The 22928-nt window shown below is 42.4% G+C and overlaps 1 protein-coding gene across 3 annotated transcripts in view; it reads right to left on the reverse strand.

Annotated features, from left to right (window-relative positions):
• MTUS2 (microtubule associated scaffold protein 2) overlaps window positions 1–22928 on the reverse strand; it is a 308937-nt gene that overhangs the window by 20623 nt on the left and 265386 nt on the right. For all 3 annotated transcript variants that reach the window (XM_083736063.1, XM_083736064.1, XM_083736062.1), the window contains one exon: window positions 3549–3615. In XM_083736063.1, the coding sequence (XP_083592189.1) occupies window positions 3549–3615 (67 nt within the window). The remainder of the gene's footprint in view (window positions 1–3548; window positions 3616–22928) is intronic.

Raw genomic sequence — 22928 nt, forward strand, 5'->3', positions numbered from 1 at the left:
CTATGTTAGGTCACATCCACACCAGTGCTTTTTCCCCCTGGGTGTACAAAAGCACTGGTTAAAAAAATGGCACTTACTGTAACAACTTCATGGTGAGTACCAACACCTTTCTTTCTAGAAGAAAAGCACTGATCCACACCATACATTTAAAGCACTCTTATACCACTCTAACAGTCATGGCTTCCCCCAAAGAATCCTCGGAGCTGTAGTTTGTTAAGAATGCTGAGAATTGTTAGGAGTCCAATACAGTGGTACCTCAGGTTAAGTACTTAATTCGTTCCGGAGGTCCGTACTTAACCTGAAACTGTTCTTAACCTGAAGCACCACTTTAGCTAATGGGGCCTCCTGCTGCTGCTGCACTGCCGGAACACGATTTCTGTTCTCATCCTGAAGGAAAGTTCTTAACCCGAGGTACTATTTCTGGGTTAACGGAGTCTGTAACCTGAAGCGTATGTAACCCGAGGTACCACTGTACATAGCAGGAAGCAAACAAACAAATGATCCTAGTGAACAATATGTGGCAGAGGAAGAATGGAAAGCACATGAATCTCAAGACCACATCTTGTACATGCAATGCTAAACCATGGTTTTGTGTTCTGTTTTCACCAGGCCAGTGGCTTGCCTAATGAGCTTCAGGGTTGAGTGGGGATTTGAATCTGGGTTCCTTCATTCTTAGACACTCTGAGCATTATACCACACAAATCTTGCCCATCAACGAGAACTAATAGTATCTGCTCTGCCTGGTCATTTTTTCAAGTTTCAATTTTTAACATTTGTTTTCAGTTTCCATACTCATTTTGAATTATTTTGTAATTTTGCTGCATGGCCACTTAGTGCTACCTACTATATTGCCTTCCACTGTGGCACAGAACTATCTGAATCCAAGCAAAACCCAGCTCAAACTCAGAACTGGGGATTCATCATAATTGAAACCCACTCAAGCTTTAAATTGATCCTGTAATGAAACCTGTCTTTCAACTATCATTCTAATGAGACTGGCACATGGTAGGATGTGATAATCCAAAGATACTCACTGAAGTATGCAAACCAATGACCAACACAGAGACTTTACAGAAAGAATAGATGCTACTATATTGCACATATGTAAGATTTATTTTTTTTTGCCAGTTTCTGCAAAAGCATTTCTCATGTGCAAATCTTAAGTCATCCTAGGCATGAATAAGGATTTTAGTGGAGCCAAAATTGGACCATCCACATACAAGAGGGAGGTATCAACTGGCTCAGGAAAACCTCAAAGTTTGCAGAACTCTGTCTTTTTAAAAAGATGAATGTGGAGGAGCTTCAAAACAACCCAATGAGGAATGAGCATGAGCATAGCCATGGATTGTTGACTTTCTAGGGAGAATGAAAAATGGAAGAAAGGAAATGGAATGGAGCATCTTGGAAAATGGTATGGCTGGAACTCTGAACAGGAACACTTCATCCTTCAAAATGTTGTTGCATGTCTCACTTAAAAAATAATAATGCAAGGGAACACTTGAACAGAAAGCTGACCAATGCACAGAGGCCTGGCATTCATTCCTAAATTACAGAGAACCACCCAGTCTAGCATGGGAGATCTGCACACAAACCAGAATTTGTTGCTTCTAAGACACTTTTATGGCATGCAAGTGGCATGCAAGATACTTCTAGGACACTACATTTAACTAAAAGGACAAAGTGGGTATCCAGCCCCCATGAATGCAGACATAAAGCTGGACATGTGATTGTTCTGTGTTAAAAGAAGGAAACAAAGACTCATGTAGAAATGAAGCCCTTCCAACTCGTATCATTTAAATATCTGCGCATCGTGATTACCCAAGAGCCAGCTCATAGTTTTCATATTTAAGGTCACCAAATAAGTGCAGTATGCCTACCATCTGTAGTTCTGCATCTGTCACGTTCAAGAAAATAATATGCAAATGGTTATAAACATGAAATTAAGTATGCAAACAACCCCCTGGATTATGTTACATGTTTGGTGTGCCTTTCGTTATTGAACGAGATGCTTTATCGCTACTTCGTAGAATGGAAAGGTAACTACAGCCACCAGCCTAGCAGTTGACTCTGCAATTTAAATATTTGCTAGCTGCCAATGCCAGACTGTTCAATACAACCCTGCTCAAGAGCTTAATGAAGTGGAGAGAATTAAAAATCTCAGCCAAGAACAAGTGCATGACTCCAAAAGCGCCCATGAAAAGCTCAACAGCTACAGGAAACCCCACCAGTGACCAGAGCAGCTATCAAGCGACTGCCAAGATATTCTTTTATTTCCATGGAAGTTTCACTTTTGGCTTACAGGCTGGGTGTGATTTTCATAGGAAATGACATTTACTGGACTGAGAAGCGGCTGCAGGTTAAATCGCAGCACTTGCTGTCACAATGTTTTCCCAGCACTAAGCTGATGCTATTTCCCTTTGCATCCAACCTATGGGTGAAGGCCAATCAAAGTGCATTTCTGTTTATAATGCGAGGAAAAGAAAATGCCATCAGTGGAATGTCATTTCTGTCCCCTTTGAATGGAAGAGAGGCAATGGGGAAGCCCAAACGGCAGGTGGGCTTCTGTATCCAAGCCCTTTCTCCTTAAAAGGAGCAACCACAATGATTCTTCCACAGTTTATCAGCCCAAGTGAAGCTTCATTCATTCGTTTGACTCTGTAAGTTGGGATTGTTATGGGCCAGTTCCATCATTAGGCTGAGTGTAAGGATATGTAAAAATATTAGGTTGCAGTCAACTAGCTTTACTCTGAGTAAATCCACTTAAATGAATGACCATGACTAACTTATGCCCATTAACTTCAATGAGCCTACTCTGAGTAAAATGTAGTTGATGATGATGATTTTTTAAATTGACTATCTGCCCTTCACCCCTGGGCCTGTGTATCCCATTTCACCACTGCTGCTTGCCTCTATTGCTGGCAGAAAAGCAGTATCTCTCACACTCAAAGATCTTACAAGATTCCAGGACATTGTTGCCGGCGCCACTTCTCCGCTAGTGGTGGACACTAGGGTGCCTCACAGGGGTTTCCGTCACCTGAGGCAATGGCTTCATTCTGCCTAATGGCTGGGTCAGCCCTGCTTTACCATAAGGTCCTAGGACGGGTTATATGAGCTATTGCCTGACCATGATGGGTAGTGTTTCTGGGCCTGACATGTTCCAAATTCCTAGGTAACAAAGCTTGTAGGTAACTACGCCATTTGTGACTCTTTTAACTTATCAATCTAAGGGTGACCTGAGCTTCATACCCAGTCTCTATGGCAGACACAGAATGCAATTCAAAAGCAGGCAATGTAGATTTACAGGTTGCCATCTGCAAACAGTAAAGATAATGCATGATGAGTTCCACTGTGTATAGTTATGAACCTGTCTCTGCAACAACAAAGAGGTGAAATTATTGTTCCCCTGACAAGCCATAAAAACCTGCAATGAGCTTATTAGATCCACAGAGATTGCCTAGCATGACAGGAAGAAGAAATAAACCATTTTACCAAACATCTGTAAGCAGAAAAGGACATTTTAAAGATTGCTTATTTAATGTCCTACTTACCAACTTCATCTTTGATGTTTGCAAGCTCTGCTGAGAGCTCTTTTTCCTTCACAAGGGCGCTTTCGTTCTGTTAAAACAAAGAGCAGAGCAAGAATGAACAAAGTTCCCACCTAAGAGTTTGCACACCTTTATTTACAAAACCTCGTGCAGTGAACTGCTTAAATCTATTGTCAACGGTTATTGAAGGTACTTTAAAAAACAGCATATGCACAACCATAATTTTGAACTGTAATATTACACTTACAAAGTTTTTTTTTTTTTGGACAGTGTGCTCAAAGGCTCATTTGTCATGGCTTCCATGTAACGCCATCCTATGAATGTTTACTTGGGAGAATGTCAACTGTGTCCCTAGTGAATGAGTTTGGAACTGCAGCCGTAAGTATGGATTTTGCCCCACTCTTTCTGGGCAGAGGGCCACACCTAAATGCTCTGTGTCTGAGCATTTGTTTGTTTGTTTGTTTTGCCTGGAGCTTTCCCTGCAAAAACCCGCTCTTTAAAGCTGAATCAGAGCAAACATCAATTCCGGTTTTCTGCAGATTGAAGCATTATGCCTGACTTAAATGGCATTTCTGTAACTGAAAGATGTATAGGCTAGAAGAGACTGGTGTTATCATCTAATCCTCAAACTGGAACATTTCCAAAATAGGAAAACTGGAGCCAGCAGCTCATTTGATTGTGCTTGAGTCCATCAACTCATTTGATTGTGCTCTACTCCACAAAATACAATATTCAGCATATACAAAACATCATTTGTTTGCATGTTGATTATGTCCATAGCACACATAAACGACTTGCAATGCACACTGCATAGTAGTACAACTAGACATCCATAAAATAATACACACACTCAAAATTGTATCTGTTTGTTCTTTTCACTATTTATATATTTCAGAACAGAGAACTTCAAATGACGGGAGAGATCAGACACATAAAACACATTTGTCTCGACCATACTGAAAAATGCTTGTTAGAACGTAATGATTTTAGTGGGAGATGTTTCACAAGAGAGGTATAAATCACCAGAAGATGCTGAAAGAGAACCCACCAGAGTGTGATTTAGTATAATAGATACCAGGAGCATCACCACAAAAGAACATAGACCCACTTTTGTATATTGCACTGCTATTCCTTATCTTGTGAAGGATGGAAGAAAGAGCTGTACCATGCTGGGCGAGGTCACCACTGATTAGAAGAAGAAAAAGATCAGGAAGCTTTAAAGACATCTGTGGGTAAGAAAGCAGCAATGCCTTTTCAAGTTGCGACTAGAAGAAGCACAATAAAAAAAGCAGTGAAAAAGAATCAGTCAATGAGTTGGCAATGCATAAAGAGAGGATGTTGGAATATTTGGAAATTTAGATGTTATGTCACATCCTATTGGAAAATGTGGGGTCCAGTCATGGAAAGGATTTAGAAATACTGTGCTAGATGCTGACATCTGGGAAAAGATGGTGGCCGGTGATGACTCTGCATCCATTATTCAAAGAGTGGCAGCATATTGCCAACTATGAACTATAGGAATGACTCAATGGCCAAGTTCTTAAGGAGGAATGAAAACCTAATAACTCTGTCAGTGACAGTATTTAATGAACATGTAATTTATGAGAAGCGTTTACTCAGAAGTAAGACTCACTGTGTTCAGTGGGCTTGCTGCCAAATAAGGGTGCTTAGGATTGCAGTCTTAGGGTCTTTCTGAATAGACTGTATAAAGGGAATTCAGAAGCCGTTTGGGTGGGTGGAGGGAGACGGTGGTGGAGGAGAAAAAGTTAAGATGGTCTTCTTCCTTGCACCAACATCACATTGGAGTCTGTGAACTGCCTTAAGTGAAAAAAGAAAATGCTGACTGGGATGGTGAAGGCACTAAAGCCATGTTTAGTTTGAAGCTCATTAAAGTGGCAACAGCCATTTTGGAAGACCCAAAATTCAGAAAACAGCATTCACCAATACAAAGTGAGAAGCTATGAGAATGGCATAACAGTACACTTTAGTGGTATAAAACTGATAAGAAAATAAGAGTATTAAAATATAAGATTATAAAAATAAGATAATAATTAAGTAGAAGTAGTAAATATTTAAAGAACCAAAAGGGGAAGTTGAGGGAAGTCATGGGGAGGGGGCGTTTTCTTTTCCTTTTATATGACAAATGTTATATTGTGTTGTTTGATTGAATATAAAACTGTAAAAATCTTATAAAATCTTTAAAAAAAAGAAATTCACAGTTATCTTAGTTCAGCCTTGTGTTCTAGAACTTGTTTATCTGGGATTGCTGACTCACTGATGTTATCTTGAATAAGCAATGTTACCTTGACAAAGGCAAAGAATCTCAGACTGCTGTTAGTTTCCCTCACTTTATCAGGCTCCTGTGTATCCCAGAAACAACCATACTACTGTTATTCATTCAGTTATTCATTGATGTCAAAACTTTATTATACCTTACTCAGGCCCTATGGTTAAAACCTGGTTATCTAAATCGCCATTTGCCAACCTGGTGGCTTCCAGATGTTTTGGACTAGGGACATGCTGGCTGGTGCTGATCGGAGTTGTAGTCTAAAACATCTGGACTGCACCAAGTTGGTGAAGGCAAAAAGAGTCAATCATTTCTTGCTAAGTGTCTGCATACTGAACAAGGACTCGAAGGACGGTTTTTAACCTTGGCTCTATTTAGGGTGAATTAATAACGCATTCCCACTACACATGGCTTGGCCACCCAACAGCCCACACTTCACTGTTCTTTAAGAATACTGTGATAATATTAATGAAAATATAGTTACTCCCAATTCTCCATCTCTATTTCCTCTTGATAAACAATACGCTTGAGGCCATTTCCTTTGCTTATCTGAAAAAGGCCAAAGGACGTTTGGTGGAAAAGGGGAAAAGACACAAGACATGCTCTGCTTCCCAGAGCAGTTCAGACTGCAGTGAAAGGTCAGAAGCAAGAATGAACATTTGTGAAGTACAGCTGCATCCAGGTAAGTATGATCTACAGAGATAAATTACTGGTATCTTGTGGCCAAGCAGGAATATGGAAATGCCCATCTGAATAACAAACCAGAAGCAGAGATGGGAACCTGGGGTCTATCTGTACCCAAAACACAGTGCTAACCATTCTGGAAATGTCCTTCACAATTATTGGTAGGCTCCCCCCCTCTTTGCCACAAATATTTGTTTTCCAACACTTCATAATGCTTTTTGACAAAGAGCCGATGATGAATAGGATTAGATGCCTGACCTTGCTTTCTCTGAAAAAGTGGAAAGGTTCGGTGTCAGCTAATCTTCATATCAAACCTCAGGATACCTTAGAGGTGAAGCATATTACAATTCCCTGACATGTTCCATTATCTTATAAGTGTGGGCTGTAGATATATGTGATGCAAATGTTGCGCTGATATGAAATGAAAAAGCCTTCTTCATCATCATGGTGTTGTTTGTGGATTTCTGTCTCAGTAAATAAAACCCACAGATCAGAGATGTTACTTTCATTTGAAAATGAGCAAATGCCCTTGAATATTTCCTCCCATGAATGCAATGTTAATATACCTTGAACCTCACACATGATATTATAAAAGTCTCAAACAAAAAGGCCTGAGACTGTTAAATTGACAGTTGTCATATATAATAAGCTTTCATTAAAATGTATCGGCAAACAAAGAAACCACTTTTGTTCCGAGCCTTCACAACACCAACATGTCTTGATTCAAACAATATGCTCTGAACCATACAATACAGATTGGCTGTTTTTAAAATCTTTTAGTTTTTATGCTCACAGTCAGGTTGGCCAAAGAGCCATAAAATGTGAGATTTCTAAGTGCTAGTCTTGACCTTAAAAAGGTAAAGGTAAAGGCCCCCCTGACCATTAGGTCTAGTCGCGGATGACTCTGGGGTTGCGGCGCTCATCTTGCTTTACTGGCTGAGGGAGCCGGCGTACAGCTTCCGGGTCATGTGGCCAGCATAACTAAGCTGCTAATGGAGAACCAGAGCAGCGCATGGAAACACCATTTACTTTCTGCCGGAGCAGTACCTATTTATCTACATGCACATTGACCTGCTTTCTAACTGCTAGGTTGGCAGGAGCAGGGACCAAGCAATGGGAGCTCACCCCGTCACAGGGATTCGAACCGCCAACCTTCTGATCAGCAAGTCCTAGGCTCTGTGGCTTAACCCACAGCATCAACCACATATTGACCTTAGAAATTCCTAATTCAATGTGATGACTTTCATACATTGTCCCATCATACATTGTCCCATCAGCTTCCGCCAACAGAGCCAATGTGATGAGACTTGTAGTCCAAGATCTAGAAGGCTGTCTTAAATCTAGCAGTAGGTATTCCCATCTCCTGGAGGGCTGTAATTACCCACAATAATGAGACAGTACTATGGCCAGCTCAACACATTTTGCTGCCTAGGACAATGGACAAGATGTTGGTCCCCCAATTCTAACAGACCAGATTGGCAAGTGGGTCTTACTTCAACATCCTCTACCTCACCTGAGACCAGCAAGTTAGCTTAGGAAGTGCAGGACAAGAAGCATGGCTCTGCCTGCTCACCACCTTTCTGCATCTGCCACCTGAGGCAGTTGCCTCCTTCTGTGGCAGGATAGGACCGGCCCTATCAATTACCCAGCTGTCTGTTGTGGGGAATCAGGGCTGGCAGCAGCAATGGTCCCTGCTTGAGGATGTTGGGTGTTGGTGCTAGTTCTCTTTCCAACCACACTTACAGTCATGGTAGTTTAGTATCACAAGTGGCGGTGACTGTGATAAAACTAACTGGTTTGTAAAAGGACTAGACAAATCATTGGTTGCTACTTGCTAAATGCAGCCTCCATGACAGGGACAATAAATTTCCAAGTGGGTATAAATTGTTGGGAGCAGCCATCTCTTTGTGCCTTGCTTCAGAGGCATCAAAAAAGAAGGCTAAAAACTGTCTGATCCAGCAGGACAATGCCAATGACTCTGGCATAAGGGCCCCAGGATGAGATTGTAACAAAGGACATTTTACCTCCATCAGGACCCCACTAATGGTGGATTCGGATGATGGAGAGCTAGTATGTGGAAGCTCCTTGAAAGCTCCTCATAGTAAAGGTAAAGGTAAAGGGACCCCCGACCATTAGGTCCAGTCTTGGCCGACTCTGGGGTTGCGGCGCTCATCTTGCTTTATTGGCTGAGGGAGCTGGCGTACAGCTCCTGGGTCATGTGGCCAGCATGACTAAGCCGATTTTGTCAAACCAGAGCAGCGCACGGAAACGCCGTTTACCTTCCCGCCGGAGCACCTTCCCAAACTTGCACTTTGACGTGCTTTTGAACTGCTAGGTTGGCAGGAGCAGGGACCGAGCAACGGCAGCTCACCCTGTTGTGGGGATTCGAACCGCCGACCTTCTGATCGGCAAGTCCTAGGCTCTGTGGTGTAACCCAAAGCGCCACCCACGTCCCATACAGTGCTATAATTGCAAGAGGAAGTGGTCTCAATGGCTTTGAACCCCACTTCTGGTCATCTGAACCTGCCTTATGTTACCCTGTGATGCTCTATGCTCCAAATGACAAACATGTATCGAGCATGCCTGCAATGTCACATCCCCTCTCCAAGTCTGAACTCTCTGCATTTATTACTGTTAATTATTCCACAAGCACTTTGCAGTGGTTTACAGTAATTATCTCTTTCAGCCCCACAACATCCCTATGGTCATTAATATGCACACATTACAAACGACGAGGCCTCCCAGAGAGTTCATGGCTGAACCCAGGTCTCCTTGTTCCAAGTACAGCAGACTCTGTTTTGGCTCAAACATTCTCTCTCCCTCTCTGACAAAATCTAATCAGGTTTGGGAGGGGATGTGCTGCTTAGTCATGGCTGCACTATTTGGAATGCCTCTGGAGCAAAGGCTCCCTTTTCTTAGCATACTGGGGGAAGCCACATAGCTCCTTTAATAAATATTTCATCTGATTCTCCAGGAAGGCAATAGCTTCATTTTATTGCATCTGGGATTAAAAATGATCTGCCATCTGTCTTTCCCATAAAACATCTTAAAAACTGCCCCTGCAGTAGATAGCCAGTCACCTTGTTCCCTGCCCCCACTGTTCTTTTTAGATTGAAGTTCACAAGCCCAACTTATCACCACTGTTTCCCCAAGAGTGCACAGTTTGCCGGGTTCTTTATTAAGCCATACATTTTCCTTCACACGGATGGCAACACACCGCAAGCTATACTTTAACCCAATAATCAGATCAAGAAGAGGGAGCTTCAGTTTGTTTTTCAGTGGATTAGCAAGATCGTCCCAGCCTCAAACAAAAATCTACCAAGCTGAGTATTTCTGCCAATGTCTTTCCTATTAGGCAAATCAAAAGCTGGTGCACATTTTCCACCTGGTTCCATCTGTGAGCTCACAATTCCAAATTAACGCTCACAGTGGTAAATAATGACAAGCTGTGTGTTAGAAATAACTCAGATTCATTCAGCTACCTGTAGATACTGATGTGAACTCTGTAGTGACAATCCATGACACATTTCAATTCAACATGCAAAAGATCAATTCCACCCCACATTCCCTTGACACAGGAGAAGAGCGCAGCACAAAAAATAAAATTTAACAAATGAAAAGCAGAGGCTGCCAAGAGAAGACAGATATTTGCCATGCAAGCAAAACACACATCTCAAAATGCAAGCTACAATCCAATCTGCATTCCACAGGTAACATTAACAGAACACAAAAGCGAAACAACAAATCAAATCAGCTCCAAATCCAGTAGGTCCCCAGTAGGTTACTGCTTCATAAAAACCTAAGTCCTTCAGTTTTAGACTGCAGGGTGAAATGATGCAAGGCACTGCAGTCTTAGGTGAATCTGATGGTTTTGTTTGGTGCTAGCGAATGAGAAGTCAGCACATTATATAAAAAAGATGGACATCATCACAGTCCCTCTCCCCATTTCCCTCCCTCCCTCCCTCCTTCCCAGTCAGCTGCAGCTTGCAAAGCAACATTCTCAACATTAGCTAGAGGAAGAATAAGAGAGAACACAAGGCTAGTCGTCACAGCCCTTTGGATTAAGTAGGAAAAAAAAGGAAGAGGCAGAGTACCGTTTTGTCCAGGCACTGGAGGCAATAATAAAGCTTGCAGCAGCACTGGCCCATTCTGGCAGGCTGGCTGGAAAAGCGGCCAGCTTCATTCAGAATGTCAGGGTGTTTAATTCCTAAGCAGCAAGAAATGTCTTTAAAAAAAAAAGGACGAGAAGGAAAGGAAGAAGATGGATTGCTGACAACTGACACAACTTGTGCGCCTGTGTGTGTGATTCCTCTCCAGCTACCTGGGTTTTCCTCTTATTAACTTCAGGAATGCAGGAGGAGGCGGAGCAAAGAAGAGAACAGCATATCTGAATCCTGGCAGGGAAATGGGAGAGAGGGAGGGACGGTTTTTTGCCACTGGACTCCTCCGCAGAAGGAGGCAGATCAATAGAGAGAAGCCAACGGAATATTTGATCAGTTTCATCATCCTCTGAGGACACCCAGCAGCTCCTCCCTGCAAAAAGTCAGCGGTCACCACACGTCCCCCTGCCTAGCCCAGCCTACTCCTGCATCACTGCCCAATCTGCTGCCTCCATCCTTGCCTGCAGCAGGAGAATGTCAGCTGGCTGAGTGGCTGGGAGAGAACGGGCTGCAGCCGAGTGGTGGAGCATCTCCTTCGCATGCAGAGGGTCCCAGGTTGAACCCCTGGCACCTTTGTGCAGGGCTGAGCATTCTCTCTCCCCCCTCCCCCGGCCTGGGGAAGCCACAACCAGTCACTTGAGGCACAACTGACCTAGTTGGACCAATGAACTGGCTCAGGGTAAGGCATGAGAGCTAGTATAATTGAGAATGCAACACAAAACAGAAAAGGAGGCTATGAATTCAACAGAGAAAGCATACAAAGCATAGCAGTACATATGAGAGGCCACCGTTCCATGGCAGAGGACATACGTCAAGTACGAAAGTTCTCCTGTTCCATCCCTGGCATCACCAGGTTTGCCTGATAGCAGGGCTGGCGAAAACCTCTGAGCCCCCACAGTGCTGTTTCCAGAGCAGACAATACAACTCTTTCTTTTTCTCCATGGTACTATGTATTTATGTTTCAACGTAAATCGCTTGGAGACCTTTTAGGTAACAAGCGACTCTGCATCTAATAACGCTTAGTTTGATAGATCAGTGGCCTCACTTTGACCATCTGATGAATTATTTAATTTCTATACTGCTTAATTAATATATTAATAAATATCTCGGAAAGCGGCGGCGTACAGAAAACTGAAGCAGCAACATACAACATACGCAAAACGTTACAAAAATATACAGCTACATATAAAAATATTACACCAGGACAAATTTACTAATAGATATAAATGAATCTTCCTTCTGACACACCCTCCCTCTCAGCCTCCAGGTTCTTACCCAGGGTTCAAACAAACTCTTAGCTCACCCACAAAAGTCTCACGATGAGAAGAGTTACTGGAAGCAGTGGACATCGCCCTAGTCTCTCACTCTAGACTTGCTTTTGCAGATGGTCCTGCCTCAGGCTTCCCACAGCTGTGTCCCATTCAGCTGTATTTTCCATTACCAGTGCCAGCTGCAGCAGATTTGTTGAGTTTCCCAGGGAATCCAAAGGATAAGAAAAAAGTCCACCTCCACTAGCAGCAAATTATTAAAATATTAACATAAGCAGAGCTGCTATCACACAGCAGTTCATGCTGTTTTCCCAATATTTCCATAACTCTTAATTTATGCATTATATTTGAGCTTTCACATGATGTAGAAGCTACTTCAGGAAATGCAACAGAATATAGTGCAAGTTTACCAATCTATTTCTAAGTTATCTGCTTCCAGAAAGAAATCCGTTTGCAGATAACATGGAAATGAGTGCTAAACTATCACTAGAGTCTGCTGTATTTCCAGAAGTGGTTTTTATGTCATGTGACAGCTCAAACATTATGCAGAAATGAACAGTTAGGGAAAGTTGGGGAAACAGAATAAACTGCCATGAACGCAGCCTTCCATAAGCTTACAGAATGATGTGAAGATACACTGTAAAAGCTCCTAAGTTTTGCATTATTCACTAATAGGGACTAGGAGAAAATTGACTCAGCCCATTGAACCAGCCCTTTCCCAGTCTTCACACTTTTCTGAATGTTGTAAATGCAATTGTTGATGGTTTTGGATGGACCGTAATACACATTTAGATATATGGGGAGCGGCAATGAACCATGGTTGTTAAAAATTGGTAATGGGTCAAAGTTCTAAGAGGGAGAGAAGGGCCATGGGTCAGTAGGGGAACAAAGAAGGTTCCAGATTCAATCCCTGGCACTTCTAGGTAGGACTGAGATTTTTCCCTGTCTGAAGCCCTGGAAAGCTGCTTCCAGTCAGTGTTAACAATACTGAAATAGAATGGACCAGTGGTCTAACTCAGGACAAGCCAATCTTAAATTCAGTCCTCTGTGTTCCCATATCAGTTTGTGGTTTTTTTCCTTTAAGTTCTTTTAAAGCTCTTTTAAACAGACACATTTTTGTAGGGAATTTTACCTGATGCACACATTTCTGCACAACATTTCACTCATATGATGCCTTTTTGCATGCTGTTTTCATTAATATATGCATTCTCACGGACATTACTGCAGTATATGCATTTTTTTGTACTGGAGAACAGCAATGCAAAATTTAGAGAACTGAGTGTTTCCAGTGATGACTGCGTGTTAGTGTGCAGTTTGGGGAAGAATGAATTTTGTAGGCTTACCTTCAAATGCAAACTGAGCCAAATTATGGCACAATGGGTCAGTGTGTCCTGGCTCTCAACCAGGTTGGTGTTCAAGCCCACCCAGGAATGGCTGTGGGCAATATTCTTGCATTGCAGGGTGTTGGACTAGATTAATCCTCAGGGTCCCTTCCAATCCTACAATTATGAGATTCTATTATTTTCCCTTGTCACTGTTTCAAACCCCTTTTAAAAAGATCAGAGTGTCTTAATCACTTGATGGTCAGGACCTACAGGCCCTTTTAGAAGATCTGGTGGTTTCAGAGGATCAAAGGTGGTAGTGGCACAAGGTTCTATGAAGAACGGAGGAAGCAGCCTGGAACCATGTTAACCAGGAAGCCCACGGGAGGCTCCCTTTCCAAGCTATCAGAGGTGCAGGTCACCTCCTCCCTTCCCCCTCCAAAATAGTCTCTGCAATATTTTGTGTGGATTTCAACTAATTAGATTTTCCTTTTTCCATGTCTACCTAGACATGCTTTATTTCTTTATGGCTACGTTAAATACATAATGGAGTCCATAACAGCTTATGACCAGGTTGTGAAGCACATTAGCATGCAGGCATAATTAAAGCCTCGCTTGAAAAGGCTTGGCTTTGCAGCAGTGTTATATGACACTGCAATGCAAATGATTAGGATTGCACTTTAATTGCATCATTTCACCACAGATCCCCGGGGTTTTAAAATGCATGATGTACCCCCTTCCGATTTACTCTGCTGATTTTGTTTCTTTCTCTAATACAAGACACTAAAGCCTCAGTTTTGGTCCACTTCTTCTAGTCATCAGATTGGCATTGCTGCCTGTGTGTTTGACATCTCTGCTGAATCACTTGCTCGCTCCTTCCTTCCTTCCTTCCTTCCTTCCTTCCTTCCTCATTCTACTGTCAAATTTACCCTGACCGTATTTACCCCTCTATCTTTTTCTCCATTGTTTCAATTTTTGTCTCTATGGCCTGCTGTAGAGATAGTAGTAGCTCTCTGCAGCCTATAGTTTGGAAACTGGAACACAGACCCAGGAACACATGATCCTGTCTCCATTATTCTCCTTTTCCCTTCTTCTGTTTGGACTTGACTATGGTTTAGCATTAGATTGGTACCATCATGAACCATGGTTAACACCAACTGGGGATTCCACTATAACTGTTGAAAGGTCAGATTGCAATCTAAGAATTGTTTTGCTGTTAATTGTGCAGGCACTAATTGCTTTGGCAAACCATTATCTTTTGGCACCAGTATCTTTAATAGTAAGACAATAGCAATGACCTACCTGACAGAGTTGTTACTAAGCTTACTGAGGTCATTCATGTAAATAAATGATTTACTCTGGCCACTAAGCATCAGAATTATTATTATCCTTCCCTGCTCTACACATATGCTGACTTGTTTTCTGCCTACTCTTCAGCTGATCTCATTTTATCCTATAGAACTTGCACATCTTCTATAAAATTCTCAGTGAACTGTGTCTCATAAGTCAAACTTTTAGACTGTGTTCTCTGCTGTCCTGAATCCCAAAATGGTCTGCCCCATCTGATCTGATAATAGGATCTGTCTTTGGCTACACAAGCATATAGACACACAGTTCAAAGGATGTTGCACTTCAAAGCTATAATCATGTGCTCAGCTATAAATGTCTAAAGTTCAGGGCGGAATAGTTTATTTTAGGTCTCTGTCAGTTCTGTATCATTCAGAAGTCTGTTGTGTTTCATCTCTGCATCAATCTTCAATTTAAAAAAATAAACTGCACATTTACATCTAAATGCATACTTTTAAAAACAAAAATATCACATTTCTAAATGCATTTTGTTGCAAAGTATACATTTCTAAACAAAAACAAAAAACTGATTATAGTACATACTTTGCACCAAGACTTGCGTTGCAAGTTTTGCAGAAGTGAAAAACCCAAAGGTTAACTGTATTCTGATGCATCCATTAGTCCAAGAGGTACAGATCAGGTCAAATAATGTCAGAATTTGCAAAAGGAATAAATAAACAAAGTCCTTGGGCATCCCTAGCTTAAGCCTCATTCAAATTAATGAGGCCAAGTCTGTATCACTTAACCCAGTACAGTGGTACCTCTGGTTAAGAGCTTAATTCGTTCCGGAGGTCCGTTCTTAACCTGAAACTGTTCTTAACCAGAGGTACCACTTTAGCTAATGGGGCCTCCTGCCGCCACCACATGATTCCTGGACTCATCCTGAGGTAAAGTTCTTAACCCAAGGTACTACTTCTGGGTTAGCGGAGTCTGTAACCTGAAGTGTCTGTAACCCGAGGTACCACTGTACAGTTTATTTCCAACCATCCATTCAGAGCCTTACATTGTTACTTACTCAACTCAGTGTGTATATATAATGCAATATATATAGCAGAGTGTAAACGAGAGGAAAACCTCTCCATGTAAATTGTTCATAACCACTGCTCTGGCAGAGCTGTGACCAGGTCAACCTTTCCTTAAGCAGCAGAAAATATTCATAATCAGCTTTGGTCCCCTAATCACACTTCGGAACATGTCTACAAAACCCCATAATCCCTGAATAACATTCACAAAAAGAGGCCTTGTCCACAAAATACTCAGTACACTTTTTTACGTGGTCCCTTTCACATGCACCTAAATGGAACGGAAGAAGCTCTTCTGCAGTGCAATTCCATACGTCTAAAGGATGTATGGGAATTGTGCAGCCACATGGTTTTCTGCCATGCGATTCTCTAGGTTTCTGGAAATGGATGACTAACAATCCTGATGCAATGTTCTCTGATGCAACAATGGCTTTTACCGATAGCACTGCTAAGACAAGTGGCACTTTAATGAACCGTTTTCATACTGAGTCTCGTCACCTCTGAACCCTCCTGCCCAGCTTGTGTTAAGCCATTTGAGAATGAAAAACAGTGATATAAAAATCCTGCCCATATGAACAAAGACAAAAGTTCATTTGTGGTTCTAAGGCCATAATGGGTGCCATTTTCTTAACTGTGCAATATAGTCTCAGGCTCTGAGTCATGAAAGGTTTATGTCTGCAGCGCAGGCAATACGGAAACTTCTTTATTTTTACAGTGAAAATAATAAGAATGTAGAGATGGATTATTAAAGCAATATTGTTAGTTGGGTGTCTTGTGGATGGACAACTAACGAGTATCTGCAGTGTAATCTAATCAGAAACAAGTCACAATTCAATGGGATTTGCTCCCAGGTAGGTGTGCATTGCAGACTTAACATTCTTTGATGATTTGGTACGCCTTCCTAATATATTGATCTCATGCTCTAGCCATTGAAATGTGACACCCTCTACCTACTAAGAGGGCAGAGCAGCAGGTGGGGTTAGTTTTGCATATTGAATGTAGTGAATGAAAGGCAGAAAACAGTTTATCTGGATTTTTGTAGCCTTGGGGGCTTCAACAATGGGAATGTTGGACCTGATACCTAATTTTTAGGAGTTTATGTGAGTAAACAAAGCAAGTATTACAAAGATAACGTATATCTTCCTTTAGGGTACAGTGGTGCCTCACAAGACGAATGCCTCACATGACGAAAAACGCGCAAGACGAAAGGGTTTTTCGTTTTTTGCGTTGCTTCACAAGACGATTTTCCCTATGGGCTTGCTTCGCAAGACGGAAACGTCTTGCGAGTTTGCTTCCTTTTTCTTAAAGCCGTTAATACCCAGCGAATCCGCGCTCCGCAAGACGAAAAAATCGCAAGACGACACAACTCGCGGAACGAATTAATTTTGTCTTGCGAGGCACCACTGTAAAGGGTAAAGGGACCCCTCACCATTAGGTCCAGTTGTGACCGACTCTGGGGTTGCGGCTCATCTCGCTCTATAGGCCGAGGGAGCCGGCGTACAGCTTCCAGGTCATGTGGCCAGCATGACTAAGCCACTTCTGGCGAACCAGAGCAGCGCACGGAAACACCGTTTACCTTCCTGCTGGAGCGGTACCTATTTATCTACTTGCACTTTGACGTGCTTTCGAACTGCTATCTTCCTTTAGGGATGGACAAATATATAAATGTCCATTTCCCTGAGTTTCACCTTTTTCCAGCCTTCAGTTTTTCCCATTTCTGCATCTGCCTGCAAACTTATTTTTAAGACATGAAAATTTCTGCACATTTTTGTTTGCATTTCCCCTAAAATTTGCAATTTTAAAAAGCAATTTCCCCAAATATAATGCATTTTAACATAAGAACAAAAAAGAGTCTGCTGGACCAGGCCAATGGCCCCTCTAGTCTAGCATCCTTTTCTCGAAGTGGCCGACCAGATTCCTGTGGGAAACCCGCAAACCTGACCTGAGCACAAGAGCACTTTCCCCTCTTGTGGTTTCCAGCAACTGTCATTCAGAGCACAGCCATCATGGCTAGTGGCCATTGACAGCCTTTACCTGAATGAATTTGTCTACCGCCCCTTTTCAAGTCACCCAAATTGGTGGCCATCGCTGCCTTCTGTGAGAGCACGTTCCATAGTTCCATATATATATATTTGTATATACAGTCAAACCTCGGTTCTCGCACAGCTCCATCTCCAAACGTTTCGGTTCCTGAACGCCAAAAACCTGGAAGTAAATGCTCTGGTTTTTGAACGCTCCTCGGAACTCGAACGTCTGGCATAGATTCCGCTTGAGTGCAAGAAGCTCTTGTAACCAATCAGAAGCCGTGCCTTGGTTGTCAAGCGTTTCCAAAGTTGAACGGTCTCCTGGAACGGATTACGTTTGACAACCGAGGTTTGACTGTATATTTTGTAGGGGCTCGAGAGAGGCATCACAAAATTCAGAGAAGTGAGCATTTTTAATGATAGCTATGTTTCACTTTGCATATTGTGCAAATTAAGCAGGTTTGCATTAAAATGTGAACTGACAGGATTTCTCCCCGTTCCTAATTTCTTTGATATGTGTGTTCTCTCCCTCTCTCTCAGTCAAAGGAAACAAAACCCTTCAACCCTGGTCTTATTCCTTTGTTCTGGAAAGTGGCGAGCATATAACCATATTTTTTCTTTGACCAGACACACTGGGCTCTCTCTTTGCTGTTACAAGGGGCAGTTATACCAGGAAGCACCATTTGATTAATTATGCTCTTGTATGAAAAGAATGGGAGGGCTTGTAATTGGAAAATATTTTTTTGTTAGCTTTGCTATTCTTTTTATTATAACAATCAATTTCACTTTTTAATCTACAGGCTTGTCAGGCCTTGGAAATAAAAGAGTGCATGTATGGCATGTGGGAGATGTGGATTTCCAGCGAATTAGATTTCTTGAACTAGGCATTTCTGATTATTGGTTATGCGCTGCCTGACACACTGCATACTGTAATGAAGTAAGGTAATGTATATATACAGCTGTTTTGAACTCCCTTCCTGCCCTCTGTCCATTACTCCTGTTCCCCTGGGCTATGCTGACACACTAGACACAGATATGCTCAACACGAGTGCCATTTTCTTAAAATTAACAGTCTAAAACAATGTCACTCTTTTCACACTGCACATGCAGAATTTAGTCTCTGGCACAAGCAATTTTTAAAAGGTCACTTACAGCTTTACAGGGTGAGCTATGAGCCCATGAGGCTGACATACAGACTCTGTAGCAATCACAGCTTCATTGTGTGAAGACTATGGGGGAGACTGACACACTAATACAGATCTCACTCACTGAATGGGATTAGAACTGACCTGGAAGAGTTATGGGCCCTTTCACGAGGTACGCTCAGAATGCCGTTTTGACTCTTATATTTCTTTTGTTTTAGATTATGAGCATAGCTTATCCATCTGACACAGCACAGAAAACAGGTACTTTTAATTCAGGTTACACTGCTTCAATGGCTTTATACAACGAAGTAGCCTATAAATTTGTTTAATAAATGAATAATAAAACCCGGTGAATATATTTTATTGTGTTTCTGTGAAGAGGTTTGAGCTAAAAATCTGCCTTATATACTTACTTTGTTGACCAGGCCTTTGGTAGAGAAGGATCATGAGACGGTGAGGCCATGGTTGCTTCATGACTGCAGCAATAATTGTTGGTTTTTGGTGTGTGTGTGTTATTGTATGATGTGAATTGCAATGTTTAAAGTTTTTTAACGTTAGACAAATAAACAATCTGTTATCAGTCTGAATATGTAATCTAGAGAGAGTTTTAAAACTGAAATCTGAAGAGGCAAACGACTTTGTTAAGCCTGGGGTAATTTTGAGTTGATTAAACTAACAAATTTATGGAACAATCCTATGCATACCTCCTTAGAAATACCATATTTTTTGCACCATAACACTCACTTTTTTCCTCCTAGAAAGTAAGGGGAAATGTCTGTGCGTGTTATGGAGGAAATGCCTATGGGTGGCATGCCTACGGATTTTCCTTCTCTAAAAACTACATGCGTGTTATGGTCGGGTGCGTGTTATAGAGCGAAAAATATGGTAAGTCCCATTGAGTTCAATGGGACCTCCTCCCAAGTACATGCACATAGGATTTCAGCCAATCATAATCATAATCACAATAATATAGTGAAAATTTGGTTATGCAGATCCACATGGCTTGTTATCTCAAATATTCTCTTACTTCTTGGTTATTATTTGCAATAGTGAGACGTTATCATGCTTCATATTAATTGATTGAAATTAATCGGCACTATTATAGCACTGAGACCATTTGTTCATGCTTCATTTTGGTAAAATGGTGAGAGAAGGAGGTCAGAACCAAGCCTTTGCAATAAGAAAGACAGACATGAAAAATATTTTCTCTCTCTCCAGAAAAATAGGGAAGATGGACATGTATATGACCTGGAGCATAACAGCTTACAATGAGTTAACTAATAGCTGGTACATCAAGAGCCTTTCTGATATCCCCCCCCCCCAACTTTCTTGGAGGTCTGTGTAAGACTGAACCTCGATAGCTTTCATTACATATTTCATTGATGCAGCGACAGAGAAATGATGAGAGCTGCAGTCCAGCAACATCTGGGGGGGGGGGCACAGGTTCCCCATCCCTGAATTGGCTGGGGATCCAGAAAGTTATTTTTGCCTTGAGTGGGGGTGAATTTGCCACACCCCAACTCCCCTGGGAAAAAAGACTCAAAATGGTTTTGCCCTGGGGAAGAGCTGAGGAATGGTCAGGTGGACCATCAGGCCAATCGGGATGGAGAGGAAGCCACACTTTGTAAGAAACTGGCTCCACCCACCACCCACCCACACCCCAACAGTGGCGTAGCGTGGGGGGTGCAGGGGGGGGTCGGGCGCACCGGGCGCAACATCTGGGGGTTAGGATTAGGGGCGCAAATCCACGGGTTAGGGGGCGCAAATTACTTGCCTTGCCCCGGGTGCTGACAACCCACGCTACACCACTGCACCCCAACACTCCACTCTTCTCTTTGCAGCTTCTTCCTTTCTTCCTTATGGGATATGGGCTTTGCTTGTTGCCTGCTGAGTAAGAATTTTGAAGAGAGTGCCTGATTGGACTCCATTTTTTTTGCCTACTCCATAGTGCTGGGAGTCCTGTCCTTGGGGGTGCTGTTTTGTATTGGTTTAACTGGTTCTCAGCTTGGGCAGGAAAGAAAAGTTAAGATCTAGTGGGCTTAAAACCAGTGGCATTGTTGGGTTAAGGGCACTCTTTGTCACCCAACGCTGTTTTGGCATTGGATCCTTTTGGCTTGGCAGGGGCATTGGGTGAACCCCAACCTAGTGGGGCCATGCTGCATTTGCCAGGTTCACTTACCCAAGGTCCTTTGCAGCAAGGAGGAAGAATTGCATTCCTTTGCTGCAGGGCCACATGCCTCTAAACATGCCCAGGATTATAGTTGTTTAATTAATAAGATTTTCTTTTTATGGATTTTTATTGCTATTAGAAAAGGCTTTTTCTATATAGTGAGAAAGTCTGCTAGTAACCCTGAAGAATTAAAAGCTAAAGCTTTATCACATGCCCACAAATAATGAGGCCATTGTGGCAAAGGCCAGAATTTACTGGCACTGTAAGATACTGTGGGGGAAATCCACCAGCCACTTCGCATGTTGTTACTGTTTTCATTTCATTTAGTAAAACAAACAAAAACACAGCAGTTTAGATGACAAAAACGTCTAGGCAACTGCAAAGCGCATTCCTAAAACTCCATTCTGAAAGTGTCATCTATTTGAATATTGCAGGTGAACTCAATTTCCTCTCCAATAACAAAGGTATCATCTGTGACACCAGCTGCATGGGGGGCTCAGCTTATCAAATTATAAACTTCGCTTAATTCCTTGCCTGTCACAACCACTCTCCTGCAGTGGAAGAGACAAGCTTGTGTCAGAACCTTTTGTGATGCCGTAGCAAATGGGATCCTTATCCATAATAAGGGTCCTCATCCTTGGAAATATTTTGACAACGGCGGTGACCTAATAATGAAATGCTAAAAAGGAGGGGAACAAAGTAGAAAGAGAAAACCAGGCTGCAAATTCCCACTCAGCCATGAAACTAACTGGGTGACCTTAGGCCAGCCATGGTCTCTTTGCCCTCCTTCCCTCCCTCCCTCGCAGGGTTGTTGTGGGGATTAAATGGGGGGGGGGGAGAACCATGTAAATAATAATAATAATAATAATAATAATAATAATAATAATAATAAATTTTATTAATACCCCGCCCTCCCCAGCCAAGACCAGGCTCAGGGCGGCTAACACCAGGTATAAAAACAATTGATTAAAATACAACTTAAAAACAAGATTAAAATACAACATTAAAATGCAGCCTCATTTCAGTAGAAACTCAAATCAAAAACTTTTGGAGGGATGAAAACGTCAAGTCTTCACCAAGGCCAGCTATCCAGACTGGTCCTATGTGGGCCAGAAAAAGCCAGGGAAGTCTCCAAATAGGAGTTCCATCACAGAAGGAGAAAGGAGAAAGGAAAGAGGGGGAGAGGATCAAGTTGATTCCAAGCCAAAGGCCAGGAGGAACAAATCTGTCTTACAGGCCCTGCGGAAAGAAATCAGATCCTGCAGGGCCCTGGTCGCATGAGACAGAGCATTCCATCAGTGTTGAAAAGGCCCTGGCTCTGGTTAAGGCTAATCTGACTTCCTTAGGGCTCGGGACCTCTAGGGTGTTGCTATTTATTGACCTTAAAGTCCTCTGTGGGGCACCCTTGATCTCCCCTGCGAAAAAAAAGTGGGATAGCAATGCACCAAACAAATAATATAGTGTGTTCAGCAGACCTCACTGAACAACAACCTCTCAGCTGCACCAAAGTCACAGATATTGGGGGTAAGAAATGGATGAATCCACCTAAGCCTACAGAGAACTCCTTGGTGGATGGGGAGGGAGGCATTTGCTCATTGAATGATCTTCTGACGGGTGGAATCCAATGCACTTGCTCCGTTAGTGCAAGGATTTTGGAACTTTCCCTCCTTTTCCTCCTGCTGTGCACACCCTGCAACTTTCCCAAATCTGCTCCAAAGGGTTGGGGAAACCCTCAGGACAGATTTAGGGGGCCATAAGGGGGAGAGGAAGAAGGAAGGGGAGTTCTGTTGCCCAAGCAGAAATCAAAATTATCGTCATCCATGCTATACTGGCTACGACCCTTTGATCGATTTGTGACGTTTTAATCTAGGTTTCAAAATTTGTATATTGTATGCTTCATTTTCCCCCCCTGCAGCTGTGGCCATAAGGATTGGTAGGGCAGAAGGCAGGAGGA

Source organism: Podarcis gaigeae (genome assembly GCF_964106915.1).
Source record: "Podarcis gaigeae genome assembly, chromosome: 4".
Classification (NCBI taxonomy): Eukaryota; Metazoa; Chordata; class Lepidosauria; order Squamata; family Lacertidae; genus Podarcis; species Podarcis gaigeae.